The sequence below is a fragment of the Xenopus tropicalis genome, chromosome 5 (genome assembly GCF_000004195.4).
Source record: "Xenopus tropicalis strain Nigerian chromosome 5, UCB_Xtro_10.0, whole genome shotgun sequence".
Classification (NCBI taxonomy): domain Eukaryota; kingdom Metazoa; phylum Chordata; class Amphibia; order Anura; family Pipidae; genus Xenopus; species Xenopus tropicalis.
The window spans coordinates 128,656,733-128,680,216 of record NC_030681.2 but is presented as its reverse complement, the minus strand read 5'-3'; the positions used below and the strand labels follow the sequence as shown (position 1 = coordinate 128,680,216).

Sequence of the window (23,484 nt, the reverse complement as noted above, 5' to 3'; positions counted from 1 at the left end):
AATATTTGACTTTAATTAATGAAAGTAATAAATCATCATTTATTTTGGTGAAGTTTAATTATATAAACAGCTTACCTTTTTTAAAATGTCATGGCTTGAATCCTCTTTCATAAAACTGAGATTCACAAAACATACCTAGAAACCAATGAGATTCACTGAACTGAGAAGACTGGTTAAAGTTTCCAGGGAGACAGACATAAGAGAAACAGTCCAAAGATATTAGTTCCTCAAAGCAATTTTCCTATATTCCTATTTCCTATGTCTCTGTAGTCATCATTTATGGCATACAGGTATATATATATAGATAGATAGATAGATAAATAGATAGATACCTATGTGTACATATATACATATTCAGCCAAGTACTGAAGGATCTCATAGTGGGTCCAACCCTAGTCTAGGTCTCCAGCCCTTTTGTATTTCTGCCACAGACCAATATATTGTAACATTTGTAATATTTAGTATTATTTATAGCTGGATGTTGTGAGAGAAGGACCTAAATGTCAGGTCTTCTGGTGGGCACTAGTGATGAGGGAATCTGCCCCGTTTCACTTAGCCATAAAATTCGTGAAACGGCAAAAAATTTGCGAAACTCATTTGTTGCGCGATTTTTTTTGTTGTCGTTTTTTGATGCGGCTGCGCCCAATTTGCCACGACCGCGCCCTTTTTTGCCAAAGTTGTCTCGCAGCAAAAATATTTTCCGCACGGCGAAATTTACCGCAGCTAATTTTCACGTAAGTTTTGCAAATCAATTTGCCAATGCCGATATGTGGAAATTCGCTGCGAATCCATGCCTGGCGAAAAAATTCGCTCATCACTAGTGGGCACAATCTAATAGGACTCGTTATCCAGAATGCTCTGGGCCAAGTGTATTCCGCATAAGGAGTCTTTCTGTAATTTAGATCTCCATAACATGTCTACTAAAAATTAATAAAACATTGATTAAACCCAATAGGATTGTTTTGCATCCAATAAGGATTAAATATATCTTAGTTGGGATCAATTACAAGGTACTGTTTTATTATTACAGAGAAAAAAGAATTATTTGATTACAGTCGAATCTATGGGAGACGGGCTTTCCATAATTCGGAGCTTTCTGGATAATGGGTTTGCCGGATAAGAGGTCCCATACCTGTACTCTATAATAGATTGTACCAGCAATTCTTAGGAGGGCAATTATCAACACTGGGATTTTGAAGGTTTAAAAGTTTAAAACCACAACTAAATGTCCATGAATGTCAGTCATTTATCAAAAGATCTGGATGAAAAAACAGCATCAAAAAAACCTGAAAACCTCTACAACAATAAAGCAAATAAAGATCTTCCAGTTGCAAAAGTGACCGGCATTGACTTCTACATGATCTTGACAGGTTTTAGATGGTGTATTTTTGCTTTTGGATTTGTTGCAGTTTTGTCACATAATCGGAAAAAAAAAATCACTTTTTTACATTTTTACATGAAAGATGTTTTCAGCGCAAATAAAAAATTGAATGTAAGTAAATGCTCCCCTTAATGTAGATAAAGTGCATATATAAACCAATAGCTATACTGCTATGTTGCATGTAAAACAACTGCAGGCTCCCTTACTATAAGCAGGGGTGCACCGTTGCATCTATTTCTTGCACCTTTGCTCCCCCCTCCCTGTAAACAGTTACCAAGCCAACCAAGCATGAAGTGTATTTTGCTTGTTTATCAGTATAGCAGAGAATTTGTTTCCTAGGGTGATAGGACCCCTTAGAATAAAACATTTAGAAGACAAAACCAAAATTGTGCTTAAATTCAACTATATATATATACAGGTATAGGACCTGTTATCCAGAATGCTAAGGACCTAGGGCTTTCCGCATAATGGATCTTTCCGTAATTGGGATCTCCGTTACTTCAGTTTCTTACAAAATGATTAAAATATTGAATAAACCCAATAAGATTGTTTTGCCTCCAGTAAGGATTAATTATATCGTAGTTGGGATCAAGTACAAGGTACTCTTTGGAACTTTCTGGATAAAGGGTTTCCGGATAAGGGATCCCATACCGGTATATAAAAATGTGCCCGTACTCGTCTCCAAATGCTCTATAGAGGTGCAAAAATACATATGTTTGGTAAGGACCAGCACTCTCAAATATAAAAATAACAAAATGTCTTTATTTCACAAACTACTTGTGTCCCAAGGATACATATATATGTGCTGCAGTTTAACAGTTTGTTCTGCACTTTAAAAAATGACAAGTGAGAAGCAAAGTAGCTACTTAACTGCATCAAATAATCCCAAATAACGTGTTCCCTCAGCATACATAAAGTGCTCTTTGTTGTTTGCTGAAAGCTCTCCCGCGCGTCTCCGCTCCTGCCCGCCGATCCGTATTCTTCACAAGTGAATAATTATGTGTAAATCACAGTGTTTTTCAGCACGCTCGGAAAATGTAAAAAGCTGATGGTTTGTTTAAAGTCTGAAATTGAATTCCCCCTCGCGGCGTGATGCTCAGAGGAGTAAAATGAGCAACTTCCTAGTTCACTCTGCAACACTCAGTGCTTGTGTAGGAAATGGAGTCTGGGGCTCATTAATAGGAGGCTGGTGGGAATCATCGCCTTGTGGGGTGACATTTTTTTATTCTCTTTTTGTTCTCTACTATTATCTCCCCTTTACAGTTACTGCACCCCAAGTCCTAAATGCACCGAAGCCAAATCTGTATCTTGGATTAAAAAAGTCTTACAGGAAACCAGATCCATCTATTAGTTGCCATTATGGCCCCGGGACACAAGAACCTATTCAAATACCACCTGCAAAATCACAGGCTTGTAATCTGTATTTAATGAGTGTGGAAATAATCAAAAGTGCTCCAATACCCCTTCATTTAAAAAAGAAATCTGTATGTGTATCTTTTTAAGGATCGTGATGCACAGCTCGATGATGAGCTATTGTTAGTGCTTTTGGCAGTTTCTATAAATTGCTACAGTCTGTGAGTCAGTTGCTCTATATAGTCTTCCATCCTTTTGCGTCACTTTCAGTTTCCTTGCTCGTTCTGTATTACATAGGTCAGTGTCTGATGCGCGTACAAAATATCTACAATTCTCCTCACCATTCACACAACTCCATTTCATTTGTCTGACAAGATCTTTGCTACTCAGTCTCTTCTGGGAAGTGAGTTCCTAAAGAAGCTTTGGGTCCATCTAAGTTACCTATACACCCTCAGATCTGTGTTGTTTTAATCTGCATTTTTACAGTTTTGTTTTTTTGTTTGAAGGATGTACAGGGTTTCCATAATTTGTCTAAATGTCTTTCCATGCGAAGATCTGATCAATACAAGTATGTTAAACAACTGAAGGCTCATTTACAATGGCTCCAGATGCCAGTGATAGAGCACATTAAAGAAGCACTGGCATCCAGGGTCTTGTGTGCTCCTCACCTCAACTAGGAGTAAAACCCATAGACTGCTGCCTCCCCTGCCCACCCTTCTTAAATACAAAGCAGCCAAAGGCAGGCAGGGCTGTATCCATGGTGTATCCATCAGGTTCTTTCCTGTGACCAGAGGAACATGTAATGGGAACATAACATTATTCCATGTAAACCTTAGGCATAGAGGTGGGACAGGCAATTACTTAATCTTTCCATTCAGCACTCACATTCTCCCTACCTTCTCACCATCTAACCGTGTAGCCCGTGCATGGGCCTGGGCATCAGGTCCCCCATTCTGGCACATAGACAAGATTTTGGGTTGATACAAAGCTTGCCTTAATAACAGTGCCCACAATATGGCAGCTGCCTGCTGGCTGTGAATGTATATATCCAAGACTGAAGGAAAGATTTATATCATTTATATAGTAAATGAAGTTATTTTTGTTTAACAAACACAATAGAAAAGAAATTGGAATTATTTGTGACAGGTCCCCTTTAAAGCAGAAGGAAAGGCTAAATCACTGGGGGGGGGGCAACTCTTAGGCCCCAGAGACTGTAATCGCTTACTTGAAACCCTTCGGCTTCTATTAGGGGAAAACTGCACCGGGCAACTTTAACAAAAGCTTTATTGCTCAACTGCACATACACCCCAGGCCGATGCAGTTTTCACCCAACAGGAGCCGGGGGTATCAGGTAAGCGCTTCCAATCACTGGGGGTGCGTAACATTTGGCACCCCCGCCCGCCTTTCCTTCTGCTTTAAGCAGGGGATGTGTTAACAAGATTGCACCTTTAAGTGAATGACTTCTCTGCCTGCTAATTGTTTGTACTTCCAACTAGAAATAAGGTCATTCAGTTGTGAAAACAGCAGTTTTCTTGTGAATAAATGTGCTTCCTATTTTATTCAGTATTGCCATGTAGAAATGTACCATCTGTTTATATACCTAGAGCATCCATATAATACTGCATTCGCTGCAGGATCTGCACTGACATATGGCAATACAACTTCTTAATACTCAGCTTTCCTACAATGATCTGCGTGACCCTCACACTTATTGTCTGCTTACCATGAGGTTGTTCAAACAGCAGCACTCCTAAGAGACATTCTAAAATGTTCTTTTGCAAAAAAGAAAAAAAAAAAAAAAGGCGTAAAGCAGTGATTCCACTGAAACGTTCATAAAAATGGAAAGTTATTGTGGGTGCAGAAGCCTTTCAGTTGTGCAGCCTCCTGGGAACAGCTAGAATTGCTAAGTTGGTTAGAATAAGTTATGCTACAATTTATTAGGATAAGGGTTAACCTATTAATGCATTTCTTACCTGTTGGGGCACTTATTCATAGCCTTAACCCTTGTCCTAATAAATGAGTTTTTAACTTTACCTTGACTAATATTGACTTCTTATTTAAAAGGAACCCATATATATATATATACATTTTCCTTATTGTCAGTCTGGGTGGTAGGCCATGCCATCCTTGTACTGGCTCAGGGACAGTGTTAGGGAGGTCAATCTGGTGCTCATTGTGCTGCTGTGTTTTGGCATACAGTCAGTCCGGGTGGTGGTTCTTTCACATACTGGCTTATAATAGGGACAGAGCATGGCTATTGACATATAGTCAGTCTGGACGGTGGGACATACCATCCCACGTACTGGCTTAGAATAAGAGCATGGCATTCTTTATATTCTTCAGAATAAGAGAAATTAAGGATAGAGCCAACAAGCTGTACAGAAAAAGGAACTCTGAAAATATACAGACAGGTGAATTGGTTGCTAATAAAGTTTAACCATATTAAATGTGATAGGGCAGTGTGACAGGGAATAATCTCTGTTTGTGTAAAGTTTTTATAGCTGTCCAGCTGTTGCTCAGTACAAAAATGAAATAAAGGAGTAATGAAAACACTGTTGCTAAAAAAAACACAGCAATAAATAAGATAATAATTGGCTAAATGACAGGGACACTCTTTGGGGTGTAACATAAGGGCCCAATGTGGCTCTTTTTCTGGCTTCCAGAAGCTAAAGTATAGTCTGCAAAGATAGTCTGTGTCCAGACTGAATTTAAGGGAAAAAATTTAATAAAAGCACAGCAGTAATTAAGTGAATAAATGGCTAAACGACAGCAACATAAGTTATTATCTATAGCAGGGACAATTCCCTAGGTTTCCTTATAAACTTTAAGAAGAGATACCATAACAACGTCAGCAGAACTATTCCCTTAAAATAAAAAAAAAAAGCTTAATTCTACAACTAATATTTTATAATCAAATCTGAACTTTTAGGGACAAATTGGACTGAGCTGAGTGAGAAATACCATAGGCCAGATCACTGTCAGTTTTGCTCTAGTGTTCATAGTCAGAAAAGCCAGTTTAACATCTATAGATAATAATAAAACCAAATTATCAGTAGATGCATTCAGTCTGCCAAGATATAGGAAGAATATAACTAGTCACACACAAGATAAGTGAATGGATATCTCTGCCCATAATCTGCTGAGGAATATGGCAATATGCATGGGGAAATATACTCACTATGGTGCAGAGAAATGAATTTTTCAATTTACTGACAAAGAAAGAAAGGGGATAGACACAATGTGCTGATTCATATGGATACAGGGTTCGCAAGTACAGTAGTGAGAATGTATGTATATCTTTATTTATGTATGTAAGAGAATGAAACCATCGGGCTGGATAGTTTATGCTGGGCAGCAGATGTGGCACTTGGTCCATTTATAAAGATAAATCTGAATTCATAAATGTTAGGCCTGACAATAGTGATGGCTGGGGCCCCCTGGCTGATTACTTCTGACATTAGGACTGATCGCCTTCTCTGTCCAGTTTTCTGTCCCTAACCACAAAATGAAGACCAGGAACCAAGTTATTAGATTCACAGTTGTGCCATACTAAGACTAAATAAAGCTGTCAGCCCTTCTTTAGGGCTAATGTTCCAGCCTTTATACTATGTACATACTGTATTTAACATTAACTGTGCACTGGATGTGACACAAAAGACAGTATTACAAACCCTCTTCAAACTGTGACTCAAAGGTGTGACTTATACTCTGAGCTGAGCTAAGTGCAATGTTTGTAAGCAGACTGGCCCATCAAGCAATAGAGGAATCTGCCTAAATAAAAAGCATAGACTGTATGTGCCTACTGTACCTTCTGCTATAATCATAGATAAAGACAGGTTCATTTCTTTCGCTGCTGCCCACATATATACCAATGTCTGCCATTCAGTACATGCTGTTAAAAGCAAAAGCAACATAAGGAACAGCAAGTAGAGATCGGAACTGAAATAAATGCAGCTGGCTCTTCAACAGCCAAACCTACAAAATGATATGCAAGTGTTAAACACTTCCACCAATACTTACATGATTTGTGTGATTAAAGTAAATAACGTAGGTATCTAAACGACTTAATAAACTATTGTCCAACCAACGTGACTCTACTTTCTCAAGAATACAAGTTAAATATTGAATCACAGTGATTACGGACAGACACTCTATGGGGTGCAAAAATACACCCCTTAGTGCTTATTCAGGGAGTACCTCTGTAAAGCCTCTGGCTGCACCCTGTACCCTGCACCCAGTGAATAAAAAGAACACAGCATGGACAGACACAAGGCAGCCCCGTCCTTACCACCTGCCCTATCCTGCACCCTCCAGTGCGCGTTAACTTGCATGTCTGAATGATGCACAAGGTGGGGATTAGGAGTAACACCAACACCCACATGCCCCCCCACTCGTGAATACAGAATTGCTGAATCCAGGCAGCACTGTATTCATAAGGAGGCCACATAGGTATCTAAAAACATGTTGAATTGTTCCCATTTCCCAGCCTAAAATGACACCTTGTATTATGGGATCCCTTATCTGGAAAACGCCTATCCAGAAAGTTCCGAATTACAGAAAGGCCATCTCCCATAGACTCCATTAAATGCAAATAATTCTAATTTTGAAAAATGATTTCCTTTTTCTCTGTAATAATAAAACAGTACCTTGATCCCAACTAAGATATAATTAATCCTTGTTGGAGGCAAAACATGCCTATTGGGTTTATTCAATATTTAAATGACTTTTAGCAAACTTAAGTTGTAGCGTTCTAAATTATGGAAAGATCCCTTATCCAGGTCCCTAGCATTCTGGATAGCAGGTCCCATACCTGTATTCATTAAAATATTAATGTAATATAGCTGAATTTGGTCAGTGTAAGTGATAAGTGAATCTGTCCAGTTTCTCTTCTATGGAAAAATTGTGAAACTTTAGAAAAAGTCTTTGATGTGGCCATGACTTTTTCCGACATGACCGAAACATTTTCGCTGAATTTTTGTGCTGTATTTTGGTGGCTACCCTATGCATTTCTTTGTCTGAGACCCAGTACAAGTGCCTGATTATAAGCATAACGCCATGGAAAGGAGAAACCATTGGGAAAGGGAATTATGGGTCTTGTGTAGTTTCCATGAGTTGAGAGAATGATATGCTGATCCCTTTGTAGCCTTTAAGGTGGCCATACACCTTACAGGATTACAATTGCGATTGTTCATTTCCTCCACTGACATTCAGAGCTGAATTGTCAGATATGGAGGTAGAAACAATAGGGATTGTACCTCCACCTGACTATTCAGCCCTAACACAGATTTTGATCTGGCGCCTTCATCTCCACCCAAGCAAAATCTTTTGTCCCCAATCGACGAGACGACCGTTGTCCAAAGCTTTTTGCAATATTGGTTGTCTGGTCGATCCACCATACACATAACGAATATCTTACGAAACTAGGTTTTGTACGATAATATCGGTGCATGTATGCCCATGCACACTTTGCCCACTTTGCTCCTCTCAAGGGGGATTGGGATCTGTAATGGAAACCTGATTTCCAGAAAGCTCAGATTTAGGGGAAAGCCACCTCCCATAGCAAATAATTCTTTTTTTTTTTCAAATTATTTCCTTCCAGTCTGTAATAAAGAAACAGTACCTTGTACTTGATGGTAACTGAGATGCATGAATCCATATTAGTGGCAAAACAATTCTACTGGGTTTATATTGTGTTTAAATGTTTTGAATAGGCTTAAGGTACGGTGATCCAAATTAAACCACTTATCCGGTATCTGGCATAACAAGAAGTCACTTGTCACACAGTAAGGGCATTGGTTTAAGTAGAAACAGAGTATTGTGCCCAGCAGAAACAATAAGGTTTGTACTGTTTCATCATAACTTACTTACCTGACCCCCATCTCCCTTTCAGCACTACTGTCTCTGCCCTATTCTATAAACAATCTGGCAATTTAGCTAGTATTTAGCATAGTATTTATCAAACAGAATCAGAAGATAATACAGGTATGGTATCCATTATCCAGAAACCCATTATCCAAAATGCACCAATTACAGGAAGGCCATCTCCCATAGACTTTATTATAAGCAAATAATTCTCATTTTAATAATGATTCCCTTATTCTCTATAATAATAAAAGAGTACCTTGAATATTAGAAAATATTATATATTAATATAAATTATTTTCTAGCATAAAGTGATATCCCTTTGCTCCCAGTCTTACATCCCTACGTATAGCATTTTACTTTGGAATATGCTGCAATTCTGCCTACGTGGCACTTTAACTTAAACCGCTGGCCCAAACACTCTGCCATTGTTAGAACTTAAATTTGCAATTTGTTTATGCTGAACACACGCACAAAAGTGATTAGTGGCCCGTTGAAAGAATTTGACTTTCGATTGTATTCATTCAGTAGTTTCCCTGCTCTGCATTAAAATAGAAGAGCTGATGCTGATTAAAGAAATAATCAGTGAAACTGAACCAGAAATAATTGGAGATAATTAAAGGCTTGAGTCGAATCTGCTTATCTGCTATAAAATCTCAGTTTTAATCTCAGTCTTATTAGATGTGACAAAATGTATCATATATATATATACACACGCATACACACGCACAGTTCTCCAAATTATAAGGTTATTAGAATGCACAGAGACATTGCTAACTGTATTAAGACTTGGGCCCAGAGGCCTCTGCATTTTCTGCAGTTCACTGAACACTAAGCTGACCTTGCGCATCCTTCTATCCTCGCTATCGTTTCCAGTAGAACTACCTTATTGCTTTCACTGCATCAGAGGTAGCTGGGTACAGCAGTAAATTGAACTGTAGCAATAAAAGTCTGTGATTGGACCACAGTGCTGGAACTAGGGGTAGGCAGTAGAGGCACATGCCTAGGGCTCAACTAGGCACATACCATTTCTACTCATGCATTATACAGGTCAGGAACATACTCACAGTACTTGGTCACATAGTCTCTGTCCCCGCAGGTGAACAATGGGTTACACAAAGCCTTTGGGATAGGCCTTTCCCACGTGGAACCCAGGCCATTCTCTCTCTAGACCTGAGTCTGTTTGCTGGTATCCTACTTCTGGGCAACAGTACACCCAGGATTATAATCCCTCTATGACCCTTGTTGGAGCCAGAGCTGCTTCACTATTTAGCCCTTGCTATCTAGTGTGACATACAACAAAACTATGCCTGACCTTACTGGGCCTAAACCCAGGTTCCACTCTGGTCTACCTGCCTGCTTCAGGTCGAGATCTAATAAAATGGACCCTGTCCATATGGCTGCTGAGCCTTTTATATTATAACACTTCCACCTTGTTGCCAAACAGTGTAACTACAAGGGTCATGTTTTCCCAGGAAAATGGACTTACTTGACTTTATCTTGAGGACCCCCTATAGCTGTCTAAATAATTATGTTAGGAAGGTAGAATTTACCAGTCCCCTACACTAGTAAAGCTATGGTTACTCTCATTATTACAATGAGATATATAAAAAAGTCCACAAGACAGCACCACACTCCAAAGATATGCTATTATGTAGCTGCCCCTGTGCACGGAATACCATATAGATAACAAATCAAACACAACCAGCACCAAGGGTCTTGCGGCTCAAACAAATATTAGTGTATTATAATTGCATGTATAACCAACGTTTCGGTCCCTTTATATACTTATAATATATATACCTTAAATCTACTATAAATCATTTCAACATGAAATAAACCCAATAGGATTGTGTGGCCACAACTATGGGTTTATGCAGCTTAGTTACCATCAAGTACAAGCTCCTGTTTTATTAAAGGAGAAGGAAAGTCTAAGTCACTTGGGGGTGCCAAAATGTTAGGCACTCCCAAGTGACTTTAATCACTTACCTTCTACCCCGGGCTGGTGCCCCTGTATGGAGAAAACAGCACCAGCCTGGGGTAGCAGCGATCGCTTCCTCCTTCCTCCCTCGCTGCGCGCGCATGCGCAGTAGAGTGAAAAGCCGAACTTTAACAGAGAAGTCGGCTTTTCACTCTACTGCGCATGTGCTGGACTCGGAGTCTAGGGGAAAGGAAGGCGGAAGGAGGAAGTGAATCGCTCCAGATGCCCCAGGCTGGTGCGGTTTTCTCCTAATAGGGGCACCAGCCCGGGGTACGAGGTAAGCGATTCAAGTCACTTGGGGGTGCCTAACATTTTAGCACCCCCAAGTGACTTAGCCTTTCCTTCCCCTTTAATACATAGAAAAAGTGAAAAAAAAAATAGAATTATTTGCTTATAAAGGACTCTATGGGAGATGGCCATCCCATAACTTGGAGCTTTCTTGATAGTGGATTTCCAGATAGGGAATCCCATACTTTTACTACAACACATTCCTGAGATTTTCCTAATTCACATCAGTCCCTGCCCCAGTGGAGGTACCAGTACCTTAGTATCTCAATGCAGCAATCCCAGAGCTGTCAGCCTTTGAAATAAAGTTTTACTAAATACACAAGGCAAGTTCTTGTATGAGTATCCCAGGCCCCAAAGCATTCTTGTGTTTTATTGCTGCTGATATTCAGGTATTACTTAAATGAAACAGTGAGCTGTAGGCGACGGAAGAGTAGGAAGGGCATAAAAGACCCCAGGAATCATTCTCCTAAAATGGGAAGAGAGAGGCTGCAGGCAAGAGAAATCCATTCATTCTCAGCATTAACAGATGGAGAAATATCAAGACACATGTCGTATGAGAGCAAGGTACAGGGTTCTTGGGGAGATGACTGACACCTTGGCACTGATACCAATCCGCTAGCAACTGCCAAATTATATAATCACAAAATCTTTATCCAGCAAACCCTTTAGCACTTCACTCATTTAAAGGAGACTATATACTGTACCATACCCTTTATTCAATGTTCGTCATACTTCACCCAAGTACTGTAATAAATGTTATTATTCTATATGTGCTGTATAAAGATTATACATCATTCACATTGGTTTCTGCCCCAATAGAGCTTATAGCCCTGTCCCTGTCCTATATTTATATACCAACATATTCTGCAGTGCTTAACAGATATTATACCATTCACACCAGTCCCTGCCCCAGTGCAGCTTACATTCTAAGTCCCTATCACTTTCTCACCCACTATGGTCAATTTTATTATGAGCCAGTTAACCTGCCTGTATGTTTTATGAGTGTTAGAGGAAACAGGATTAACCTTCTTCAGTTCAACTGGCTGTTATGGGAAGTCCTAGGCATATAAACTCCTCCACTAATCTAATCACAATCGCACACTGTAACTGCTCAGAGAGGTGACACCTGAAACTCACAGAAGTGTGAATTCTGCGGCGTTATTTTGATAGCATTATCAAGGTATCGTGCAACCCATAGACTTTACTTTACAAGCATTACTTGTGAGAGTTGCATGAATGGATGTGTGAAGTGCTCTGAAACTGCCGGGATACAGATGTTACACTCTGGTTTGAATGGTGTAAAAGAGGCTATTCATGTTAAGGTGGAGAAACCATCCCTAAACGAAGGCAGGGGCCTTCAACACCATCTGTTCTAGCATCTGTACCTCAGCAGTTTTCATATCTCCTATTCATATTCCAGTCTCTCATTTACACCACTGGGTAATTTGGACCCTAGCAACGCGGCAACTGCTAAAATTCCAAATTAGAGAGCTGATGAACAAAAAGCTAAAAACTCAAAAAACACAAATAAATAAAAAATGAACATAAACTGCAAGTTGTCTAAATATAACACTCTCTACAATATACTAGAAGCTAACCCCTTTAACAAGTCCCCATACTGGTGGCCTTGTCACTGCTGGGTACTAACCCAACTGTCTTCCTTGTTGGAGCCCTTAGCTGCTCAGCTGTCATGAGCCTGTCTTTCACTCCTGAAGTGATTATTGCAGATCTTTCCTATTGGTAGCTTTGCCTAACTGGTACCAGGTCCAATCCTGTACCCACCTTCCCGCAAGGTGGGATCCCAGGAAATGACCCTGAGCACATGGGTGCTCTTCCTTTTACACAAGAACACACTGCCATCTACTGGACATTTCTTGAACTGGTATCAAATTACTCTGACCCTGGAAAAGGAAATAACTACCCAGCGTTTAAAAAAGAGCCACCTACGGTGTCTAAACTATAGGGTAACTGCCTGAGAAAATGGCAGCTACATTTTTGGGGTTCCTACAGCAGTTATATAGGTCAAAGTCTACAATTAGTACAGGACACAAACCAGTCATTGCAATGTAAAGGTAGTAAAGGCAGTTGTTACACAGATTGTAAGCAGGCAAACCCTGTCACAGACACCCAGTGGTGAAGAACGGGGAGAGAACGGCACCCTTCTCAATGTCTATAGACAAACAGGAACAACACATGGAAGCACTTGCCTAGGGATTTCCCCTGTGGTTTAAAGGTCAAAAATGGAAACACAATGTTTTGTGCCCTTTTAAGTTGCTGTCCTACATATTCTTAGAACTAGAGCTGAATGACTGATACACCAGTATTTTTCTACATCTGTAACCTTGTTATGAGTTCAGAGGGGTCCTGACCAAACGTTCAGGCTCCAACGGACAAACAAAAGTCTCACAACCACTGCCTTATGGATATAGGACTATACAAATCTAGTTTTCTGGTTAGAAAGATTGGGAATGGATCCTTGGATAAGGATTTATGAAAATAATAACCCACTAGTAAGGTATGGATATTGCTATATAGCCTTTTCTTATTACATTTGCCATCGGCCATGCAGTTGTAACATTCCTGTGCCTCTTGCCAGGGCTTAAGGTAAATCTGAATGTAATTATAAATGTCGTATTTAAAGCTTAGAAAAATGCATAAGCTGATTGAAGGAACTCCCTTCTGACAGAAATAATCTCTTTGTTCTTTGGGCTTCAGAAATACAGGAGCTGAGCACTTTCTAGTTTCTGGTCATGGATTCAATTCCCATGTTGACGTAGAGATGGCCGCCTGGTTACTCCTGGCAATTCTACCTGTGCATGGTAGCACCTATGTACTGTCACATAAACATGACATCTAATGGAATTTGGTCACCAAATTAGTAGGTGATTTCCTTATGCTTTGCTTAGCCGACTAGGAAATCCTGGATGGATGATTGTGAAAGGTTGGCGGCTGCTATAAAGACATCACTTGCATCTGCTTTTCCATAATACAATGACTCAAAGCTTTTTCATCAATAATCTATAAAATCCCTGCTTTCATTTGAGCAAATCCTGCCGGCACCTGGGCGCTCTTATCTTAATTACTAGAGCTGGAATTTTGGCTGAGAAATACTAATATTCATGTCAAAACATCAGCTGGCTACAAGCAACGCTGCAGAGCCGGTGAGGAGATTGCCGGAGCTTTCTTAAATCTCACAACGTATCAGGGGAAATCTGGTATTTATGATGATTTGCTGCTGTAAGCACTGTGCATTACATGAACAGATCGTACCCATTAATTAACTGGCTGATATCTAATAATCACAGGTATTTCAGGCTTGGGCACAGCTGATATTGAAGTCAATTTCAGATATATTACTAATACACATTACTACACAAACTGGGACACACACACAGACATAGAAGCTTAAACTCTTTCCCATCACACATCCTAGAAGCCATCCTAACCTTCAGGATTGGCTTGACCCAACAGCGAACTGGAAGAAAATCCAGTGGGCTCTGGTCCTGTTTGACCCAACAAGCCTGGGCTCATGGCATGCTGTGCTGATGGCTGGAGGGGGCCCCTAGCGAGGGAAGGGAGTGGTGGGCATTTTGCCAGAGGTGACCAGAATGGGTTTTCTATTGGACCCCTCCTACCCCTGTTCAACAAATAATAATCTTAGGATAGGATTTATTTCCTGGTACAACCCTTACTGTGCATTTGTTCAGTGCAACAGGTTCAATATAATATGAATAATGGCAATGCAGGACCTACAGTGGCCCCCTTTTCTGGAAAAAAATACTGACCTTCTTATATTTTTTTCTTTTTTCCCTATAAATCACATTGGCATCAAACATCAATTTTACCAGCTAGCTGGGGTAACCCTAGTAGGACCAGAAGGGATGGGTGTACAACATATATGAAATAACTCAAAGTCTCCCCATACATTAGGGCTTTTTTATATCTGTAGATGCAGTGGGCGATTTGCCCTTTTCCCTGCAGTGAGTTGTGTCTAAAACCACTTTCATTAAAGGTACTTGTGTCCAAATGTGCTCTGCACAAAATTCCAGGGTTCCTTGAGTGCCCTTCATCAACAGAACAGTCATCAGACGCATGGATTCCACATGAAATCAGTGCATTGTGAGAAAAAACATGGCAAATGCATCTGAAAGTGCACTTTGCTCACTGCATGAAGGAAAGTAAATGCACCCTACTGACTGGTAAAGGCATTTTTGCCTTGAAACTTTTGCTTCCGTTAACTTTGTATGTATCTAATAGTGAGTGCTGAAATGCTATATCCTTCATTGTAGGGTGTCTCCTTTATTGTGTGGTACCTTAAATGAAAATGTCTATATTTAGGGTGCAAATATACTCACTGATTGGCCAATGTACATGATTTATTTGACTAAATGCATGGACACCTTATGATTGTGCACGGCCACCTCTCATTGTTTTATTTGTTTGGACCAACAGTCCAACCTATAACAATTTTAAGGAATTAATAAGAGTGACGTGCCAAAATTACCCTTTAACTCCAGCAACAGCAAAACTGACCTGACTCACATATACGGAGCTGAACTGAACCCAGTTTGCTCAACTCTATTGCTATTTCTTGTATGAGGAATGTTCCGTATACACAATACCCTCATAGTACATGGTGAAAATATGGATAAAAAGATTGAATTTATTTAATCCTTTGAAGGTGACGTTTCATTTGTCCGGCCGTGCTGCTAACTTCTGTGCTGCATTTCCATCATCTCAATTACCATTTTCTCTTAAGAAATGAATAAATAGAAATTATTAAAAAACAGCTCTCATTCTGTTATTCCTTATGGCTAGATTGACTTCGCAAGATTGAAACGCGCATTTGAAAATTCATCAATCACATGCCTGGCACTGTGACACGCTGCATGTGATGGAAAGCAGGGCCAGATTAAGGGCTGAGCTGGAGTGGAAATGAAATGCACTGCGCGGGTGTAGAAGCTAATTGGTTTAGCATTGTGTTCCTTATGTGAAATTATTCCGGATGCAAATTCCTGCAAAGAACTCTCTCTCTGAGCCATCATGAAATGATTTTACAGCTGTATTGCAATTCAGAGAGATATTGAATAGTTTCCAAAGAGTAGAGCATAGCTGGAAGCAACAGAGAAAGGCTCATACGTGCAGTACATGCATCATGGGATACAGTTACAAAGTGCAAATAATTGGTGCACACACCCAAAAAATGTTTAGTGCAACGCTTTAGCATCAGCAAACTAGCAGAAGGAGATGATGGGCTCAATGTGTTAACTATTAGGGTAACGACACACTGGGCTACTAGTAGCAGCTACTTTTCACGGCTACTAAACTCCAGAAAATACCCTGCCATAGACAATACTGAGAATTGCCTCTGCTAAACACACAGAGACAGTTATCAGTAAATGATCAGCATTGTCTATTTTAGCAGCCATGACAAGTAGCTGCAACTAGTAGCTCCATGTCTATGAAGATTTTCATTCATCCAGGTCATGGTATATCTAGTATAAATAAATTTAAAGCTCCATGTGTCTTTAGCGGTGCAAAAAAAAGTGCAAGAAGTGGCACAATGTGATTTTTTTTTACCCACAACACTGTATTTAATTCCAGAATTCCAGTGGGTATCAGCTGTTCAACCCTTTGTTAGCTGCACAAACTGCATTAATATGGCCATCATACAGGCATGGCAGGGGTATTCTTTTATATGCCTTTCATTTGTGCACTATCCATGCGGAACAAACAAGAAGACATATAGGCACAGGGCACAAAGGAAATCTTGTATTTATTAGCAGGAGAAAGCCAGGTTAAAGCACAAGGGTCTGTTGTACACATAGTGCAGGATGCTGCTTCTTGGCAACATTTGCAAACAAGAGCCATTGTCCAAGGTAGTAGGTACGGAATCCTGGCTGCAATGGGACATAGTGCTTAGAATGACATGCTTAGAATGACATGCCATTACAACAAACAGCAATTTAGCAGATGGGAATAAGTGGGGTAAGGGTATGCATAAGCAGCTATTGCCCAACCTTTGTGTTACCTGGACTAGGCAGGAGATCATGAAAGGTTAAAAACAGGGCAGTATATATGAAAGCACAGCAAAGCAGGAGCCTGCAAATATAGAGGCATAGGGCTTAGGTGCAGAATTGTGCCCTTTAAATTACCATCCAGCATTTTTGCCTACTTGTGCTTATCTACTGTATGCTAGCACTGGCAATTTGCTTGTTACTTGGGCACACAAGGCTCTGGCACAAGGGATCTCTATACCTAACACCAGTTTTGAACTGATAATAAATACAGGACTCTTTGTACACTCTGTGTCTGTAGATGAGAGATGTCTAACTAGATGCAAGGCAGATAATTGAAGGGTATATATATCTACACCCCTATATGCTCCCTGCCTACTTTCCCTCCCATTGCAGGAGCAAGTTGCCCATTTGCATGCAATTTACTAACCAGCACAAATCTTGGCACCTGCTTTTTATTTACAAAAGTGTTAATTCTAGAGTGGAAAAAGAGTGGGATAAAGGAACTGGGAGTCCATCATGGCACAAGGGCTGGCACAATACTTTACTAATATTAAAGACCAGCATAGGTGGGAACTTGGCTGCTCTTTAAAGAAGGACATCTAGTTCTTTTGTAACTTATATTTTATTCCAAAATGAAAGAACATGTAGTTCTAAGCAATAGAAATGCAATAGGCATTAACTAAGCAGTTACTGAGCCTCAGGGCAAAATCATTCTAGGGCCTCTCCAAAGACATTTTTCATGAAAATGTCTATAAGCCAGTGCCCCATTGTGCCCCTATAGCTCCAAACAGGGGCCTTTTTCTTCTATAGTTACACCCCTGTATGAAGGAGAACCATTATTCTGCAATTGTACTGAAGCCCAAGTTTGATCCACCTTTATCCAGACAGCGTGGCGCCATGCTTGGCCTAGCTACAAGCACAATAAGCAAGCTAGCGGAGCCCCAATAAAACTTGTTATGTAGCAACGTGATTTTTATGATAAATGCTTCCCGGTATTTTGTATATTTAGCTTGACAGTTTATTGATGATTGTGTCTTTACCGTTTTCTTTTCTTACAGAGCACAGCAAGGATATAAATCATACAGGTGCTGGCTGTGCTTCAATAGACTTTATATGGAAAGCTAAATATAAAGCACTCGGCTCATTACGCGTTTTTTCCTCTTTGTTTTCTAGCAAAATAGAATAAGTTTTATGGTGATTGATGTGTTTGGCGGCACAGCTAATTGGCAGAATTTAGAATGGATTTTTAGAGGAAAAGATTTGTTGCAAGATTTGGTCTGGGCGGTAAATAAAGGACGTGCCTGTCCCATACAGTAACTGAATTGCAATGTGCTGCTGTGATCCCCTGTGGAAATAGCTAGATTAAATAGAATGTGCAGTCTTATAGGATATGGGACAGATACATTATCATGTGCTGTTATCATTTCTCAGCAGTTATACAAAGTAAAGGTTCTGGGAAGGAATTCCCATTGGCTAAAATATAACCAATTGTGTCCATACACCATATTGCTGTCCAGAGCTCGTGTGCAAACACCATCAATAAAGCGTTAACCATAATGCATTTTGATAAAGAAGCTTCTGGTATTAAGAACCCTTTTTCATGTGCTGTCACAGTAAGAGCAACAGATTAGGGATTATTTACATCCACAGAGGCAGTGGGCAACTTGCACTTTTCCCCACAGTGATTGCTCATAAGACCACTTTAATTTTAAGTACTTGTGTCAAAATGCGTTCTTTGCATTTCCATATACAGTAGTTGTGCTTGGCACTGCTCAGTCCTTCCTGCATTCTATTCTTAATCAGGCGCTGCTGTGCCCACTGATGCAGGGGAACCCTGGAGCTACTGCCAACTCCTGACCAGGTGGTAGCCTTGGTTTTCCATTTGTACCCTTTCTCAATAGGTGCATGCAACACACATGTAACTGACTTCCATGCAATTGCATCAGGCGCAGCAGCCACTTACAGACATAATACTGCATTGTGAGAAAAAACATGGTGACTCAAAATTGTACTTTGCTCACTGAATCTGCAGATGTGAATGAGCCACTAATGTGCTTGGAAATAGTAATTACTGTCCTCTTGCAATTGTCTTTTCTCCTCTCTTAACAGTCTAACCTCATAGTTTAAATCTTCCATCCCCTTTACCAATTTAGTTGTAGTGTAAGAGTAACTGGTAGTCTATTGGGTCAGCGGGGACGCCCGCCCCGTAGTTCTGGATGGCAGAAGTGTGCGCACATCCTTTTAAATCGGCGTGACGCATAGCGTCATCGCGCAAGGCACGAAATTCAAATATTTAAAGGTGCATGCGGATAATTTTATTGCCCAACTTCGGTTTAGCTTCCTAGTTCATTTCCTAGTTCATGGTATTGTCTATTCTGATTGCCTCTTCTTGTTTTGGCCCTTGCCTGACCTTCACTTCGCTGTTTGCTGCCTGTACTGACCCTTTGCCTGTTTACTGATTATGCCTTTTGGATCTCGACTCTGTACCTCGATGCTTGCACGGTTTTGACCTTGGCCTGTTCCACATTCGTCTTCTATCCCTAACTTTGCTTTAACGTTAGGTTCCCTAGCCTGCCCAGAACATTTGCCCTGGTTCTTTCACAATAAGTCCTGGTGGCACCCTAGTAGCGGAGGGCTCCTCCTGAAGTGAGAGGTGGCTGTTATAGGCGGAAGAGTGAGCTCTGACGGGGATCTTGGCTTTTGTTCTGGGTTTTGGATATCGTGCCTGACTTGCAGTCTCTGCACTCTCTCCAGCTCATTAAAATCCTTCTTAAGGACTGGAGCCCAAAACTGCCCCCCATACTCAAGGTGAGGCCTTACCAGGGACCTATAAAGGGGCAAAATTATGTTTTCACCCCTTGAATCAATGCCCTTTTTTATAAAAGACAGCACTTTATTTGCTTTAGTAGCCACTGAATGACACTGCCTGGAATTAGACGTGTGATGCACAAAAATCCCCAAAACCTTCTTTATTAAGGATCTCCCCTATACACTACCATTCAGTGTATAACTTGCATTTATATTATTTCTACCAAAGTGCATAACCTTGCATTTATCCACATTGCACATTATTTGCCAGTTTGCTGCCCAGTTCTTCAATTTACAGACACTCTGTGTAATCTATCCTTCAGCCAGTTCTCTATCCAAGTACAAATATTACGTTCTAGGCCAATTTTGCTTCATTTAACCAGTAACAATCTTTGTGGTACTGTATTAAATGTTTTAGCAAAGTCTAAGTAGATCCAAGTATATGTTAATGTTAGCAACAAAGTGTTGCATGGCCTGCCCCTAACCCCCCATCCTTAGACTAATGTCCCTTGTGCCTGTATTTCTCTGCTGGTATGTTACATTAGCTTTAGCTGCAAAACAATAGTGACCACTAGAAAATAACTGTGAGTGCAACTACTCATTATTTCATGGGATACACTGCCCTTTTAATAGAAGCAAGTATCTGGAATAATGCTATAGCATACAATTATTTGTGGGTTATATAAGGAAGAGCATGGGATGCTCCATTAGTTATTGCAGACCAGAAATATCAAGGCCTTCTGCATTATTTTAATTAAAACTTTATCCATAGCATGTTACCAACACAAGATGTTTGATGTACACACTGCAAATCCTTTAAGCCTACCAGTGAATTCCCATTATGCTCTAGCATGTCTAGCAATAAACCAGTATAAAGTGTAGAGTGAGGCATGGGGCACAAAGGTTACATGGGTTACAGTCATATAGATGTGATCTTTAGAATGGAAGCAGTTCATGCATAAATGTATGAGCCTATATTCATATCCATCTCTATGAGGCCGCCCCCCTTCCTTTAGGAGAATGGAAATGATTTAACCTCGTGGCTCCAGATAAAAAAGGCAGGATAAAGCCCTTCCCACGCAGAGTCGCTTTAAGGCACGATGATCGCTACACAATTTTCACCCAAACTGATATGCACATAATTTGCCTCAAATTCCTCCTGCAAGTCAATGTCACGTGGCACTGGGGGCAGAGAGGGATCACACTCACAGACATGTGATGCCAGTTTTAAAGGGACATGAACTATTTTATTTACATTTGAATGTTTATCTCTTTTTCTGGAATCATCAAATGAAATATTTCTTGGTGGCAAATGACCTAATTGATAGGGTTTTCATTACACGGTTTGAATTGTAAAAACATCTTAAGGGTCATTTACAATGTGCGGTGTGGAAAGTGCAATTTTTGGCCACAAATAGACTTCATGATGTTTTTTCCCACAATTCCAGCACCATTGCGGCTGCCGCAATTGAGCACAATTAGGTACAATGGATGCAATTGCATGAGCATATTCTTGTCACTTTAACAGGGGGTGATTGTTTCAGAATATACCTGTTGTGGCTATTGATGCAAAGCACCATGGGAAGCTTGGGGTGGCTATAGTTACCTCTCCCTAGTTTCTATAGAGGCACACAGGGGTGCCACTGCCCTGCGTCCAAGCAGCAGTTTCCTACAAGTTAGCAGAGGCAGCAAAAAGCCGACCCTGGAAACCAAAATTCAGTTTTTTATCATAATTTCAGCTTCTAGTGCAGAGAGTACAACTGCGCTTTCTGCACTAGTGATACAACCCTCCTCGACCCACGCAAAGTTCTGAATGGGGGAGAGGGGCGCTGCATCAGAATGTCCGCCTCAGGGGTCAGGGGAGGAGAATTGTCCCCAGCACAGAATTCATCAGAGCAGAATGGATGGATTCAATGGTGTTTAGAGAAACAGAAGTGCAAATACCTTTACTGAATGATATCAATACTCACAACATTTTTATCGTGAAAACACTTCTTTGTAAATACGGCTGTTAAATTATATGCACATGTGGGCCCTATTAGAACTTCAGTGACAGCCCCCACATCCTTATTATATTAACTGTATTAAAGCATGTAACATGTAACAGTGTTACAGAAGTAACAGTATCAGTGCAGGGTAATGGCACATTATCTCTCTCTCTCTCTCTCTCTCTCTCTCTCTCTCTCTCTCTCTCCCTCTCTCTCTCTCTCTCTCTCTCTATATATATATATATGTGTGGAAACAACAACAAGAGAGCCTCTGCACTCACCCATTATCAATATATAGGACATTAAGACATTCAGTGCATTTAAGCTACTAAGAAATGCCCTTCCCTTTAAGCAAAACAGGGATTGTTTGTCCATATATTGCAATATACTTCAAGCTGGCCAACTGCGTCAAAGTCATCCCTTCTAGCCAGTCCTACACTGACTTATGCGATTCATTAAGAATTCTACTGCTTCAATATACATTTAGCCAAGGGACTAAGTTTTACCTGCAACTTTCTTGCTTTCAAGGTTAAAACCCCCATATGGTTGCCCTTTTATTGGCTCCACTGGGAGCTATAGCTTATACAGGAGCAGTGGCCAGCTCCTTGTTGTAGCTCCCACCCTTCCCAGCTGCAGTCAGGTGATCCCAGTGGAGCCAATAAAAGGGCAACCATATGGGGGTTTTAACCTTGAAAGCAAGAAAGTTGCAGGTAAAACTTAGTCCCTTGGCTAAATGGATATTGAAGCAGTAGAATTCTTAATGAATCGCATAAGTCAGTGTAGGACTGGCCAGAAGGGATGAGTTTGATGCAGTTGGCCAGCTTGAAGTATATTGCAATATATGTACAAACAATCCCTGTTTTGCTTAAAGGGAAGGGCATTTCTTAGTAGCTTAAATGCACCGAATGTCTTAATGTCCTATATATATTGATAATGGGTGAGTGCAGAGGCTCTCTTGTTGTTGTTTCTATGTATTTCGTGGTCACAACCTCATTGCACCCCCGCCTAATGGTTTAAAATTTAGTGGTTGAGCACAACTTTCCCTTTTTTTGCTATATATATGTGTGTGTATATATATACATGCAATCAAAAGTATTTTAGTGCTATGTATCACTAGCTATTTAAGGAACAGCATCTCAGAGATTGTATAGAGGAATAGAATACCTGTTCAATCCAGTAATTACCTTAAAACGAAACCAGAAATAACAGGGTCTTCGGTTTTCCAATGACAAATCAGTTTACACATGACAACAATTATAAAAAATTGTTTTCATCTTCACAAAATATATAATTTCCAGTTAATTTCTGCTTTGCATAATTTTTCTAAAATGTAGGTTTTAACAACGATGTTGTTTCCTATACTCTCTGTAACCAGCTCCTCGTCTTTCTAAACAGCTGATCAGTAACAGATGTGGTCAGATGGTGGGCCAGTTTGCACTGATATATGTGGATGTATGCCCTTACACTCGGAAGAAATCTCAGCACTTTATTTGCACTCTCCCTTCCATTTCACTGCAGAACACCTTTTGTGACATTAAACTGACCACCTTAAACCTATACAGTGTGCCATAGCCGCTGCTTAGAACGGAATGCTAATGCCAGTAGCAGACTCCTTTCCTGCTCAAATGGAGGATTTTATCCCTTTGGCACAGAAACCCTATGTTCCACTCGTGTAGGTCATCTTGCGTTTACTCTCTCTCTCCCAGCGCCTCTCCCTCCTGTTGACTTGTTCCAGCTCTGTGAGCAAATACGTAACTTCTGCCTGTCACCATGTGTTATTCACTTCATGAGCAAAGTTATACC

At 40.3% G+C, this 23,484-nt stretch overlaps 1 protein-coding gene across 1 annotated transcript in view; it reads right to left on the bottom strand.

The window, feature by feature from the left end:
* sphkap (SPHK1 interactor, AKAP domain containing) overlaps positions 1-23,484 on the bottom strand; it is a 106,228-nt gene that overhangs the window by 22,814 nt on the left and 59,930 nt on the right. The window contains exon 4 of the mRNA XM_012971327.3: positions 76-135. Coding sequence (XP_012826781.2) covers positions 76-135 — 60 coding nt within the window. The remainder of the gene's footprint in view (positions 1-75; positions 136-23,484) is intronic.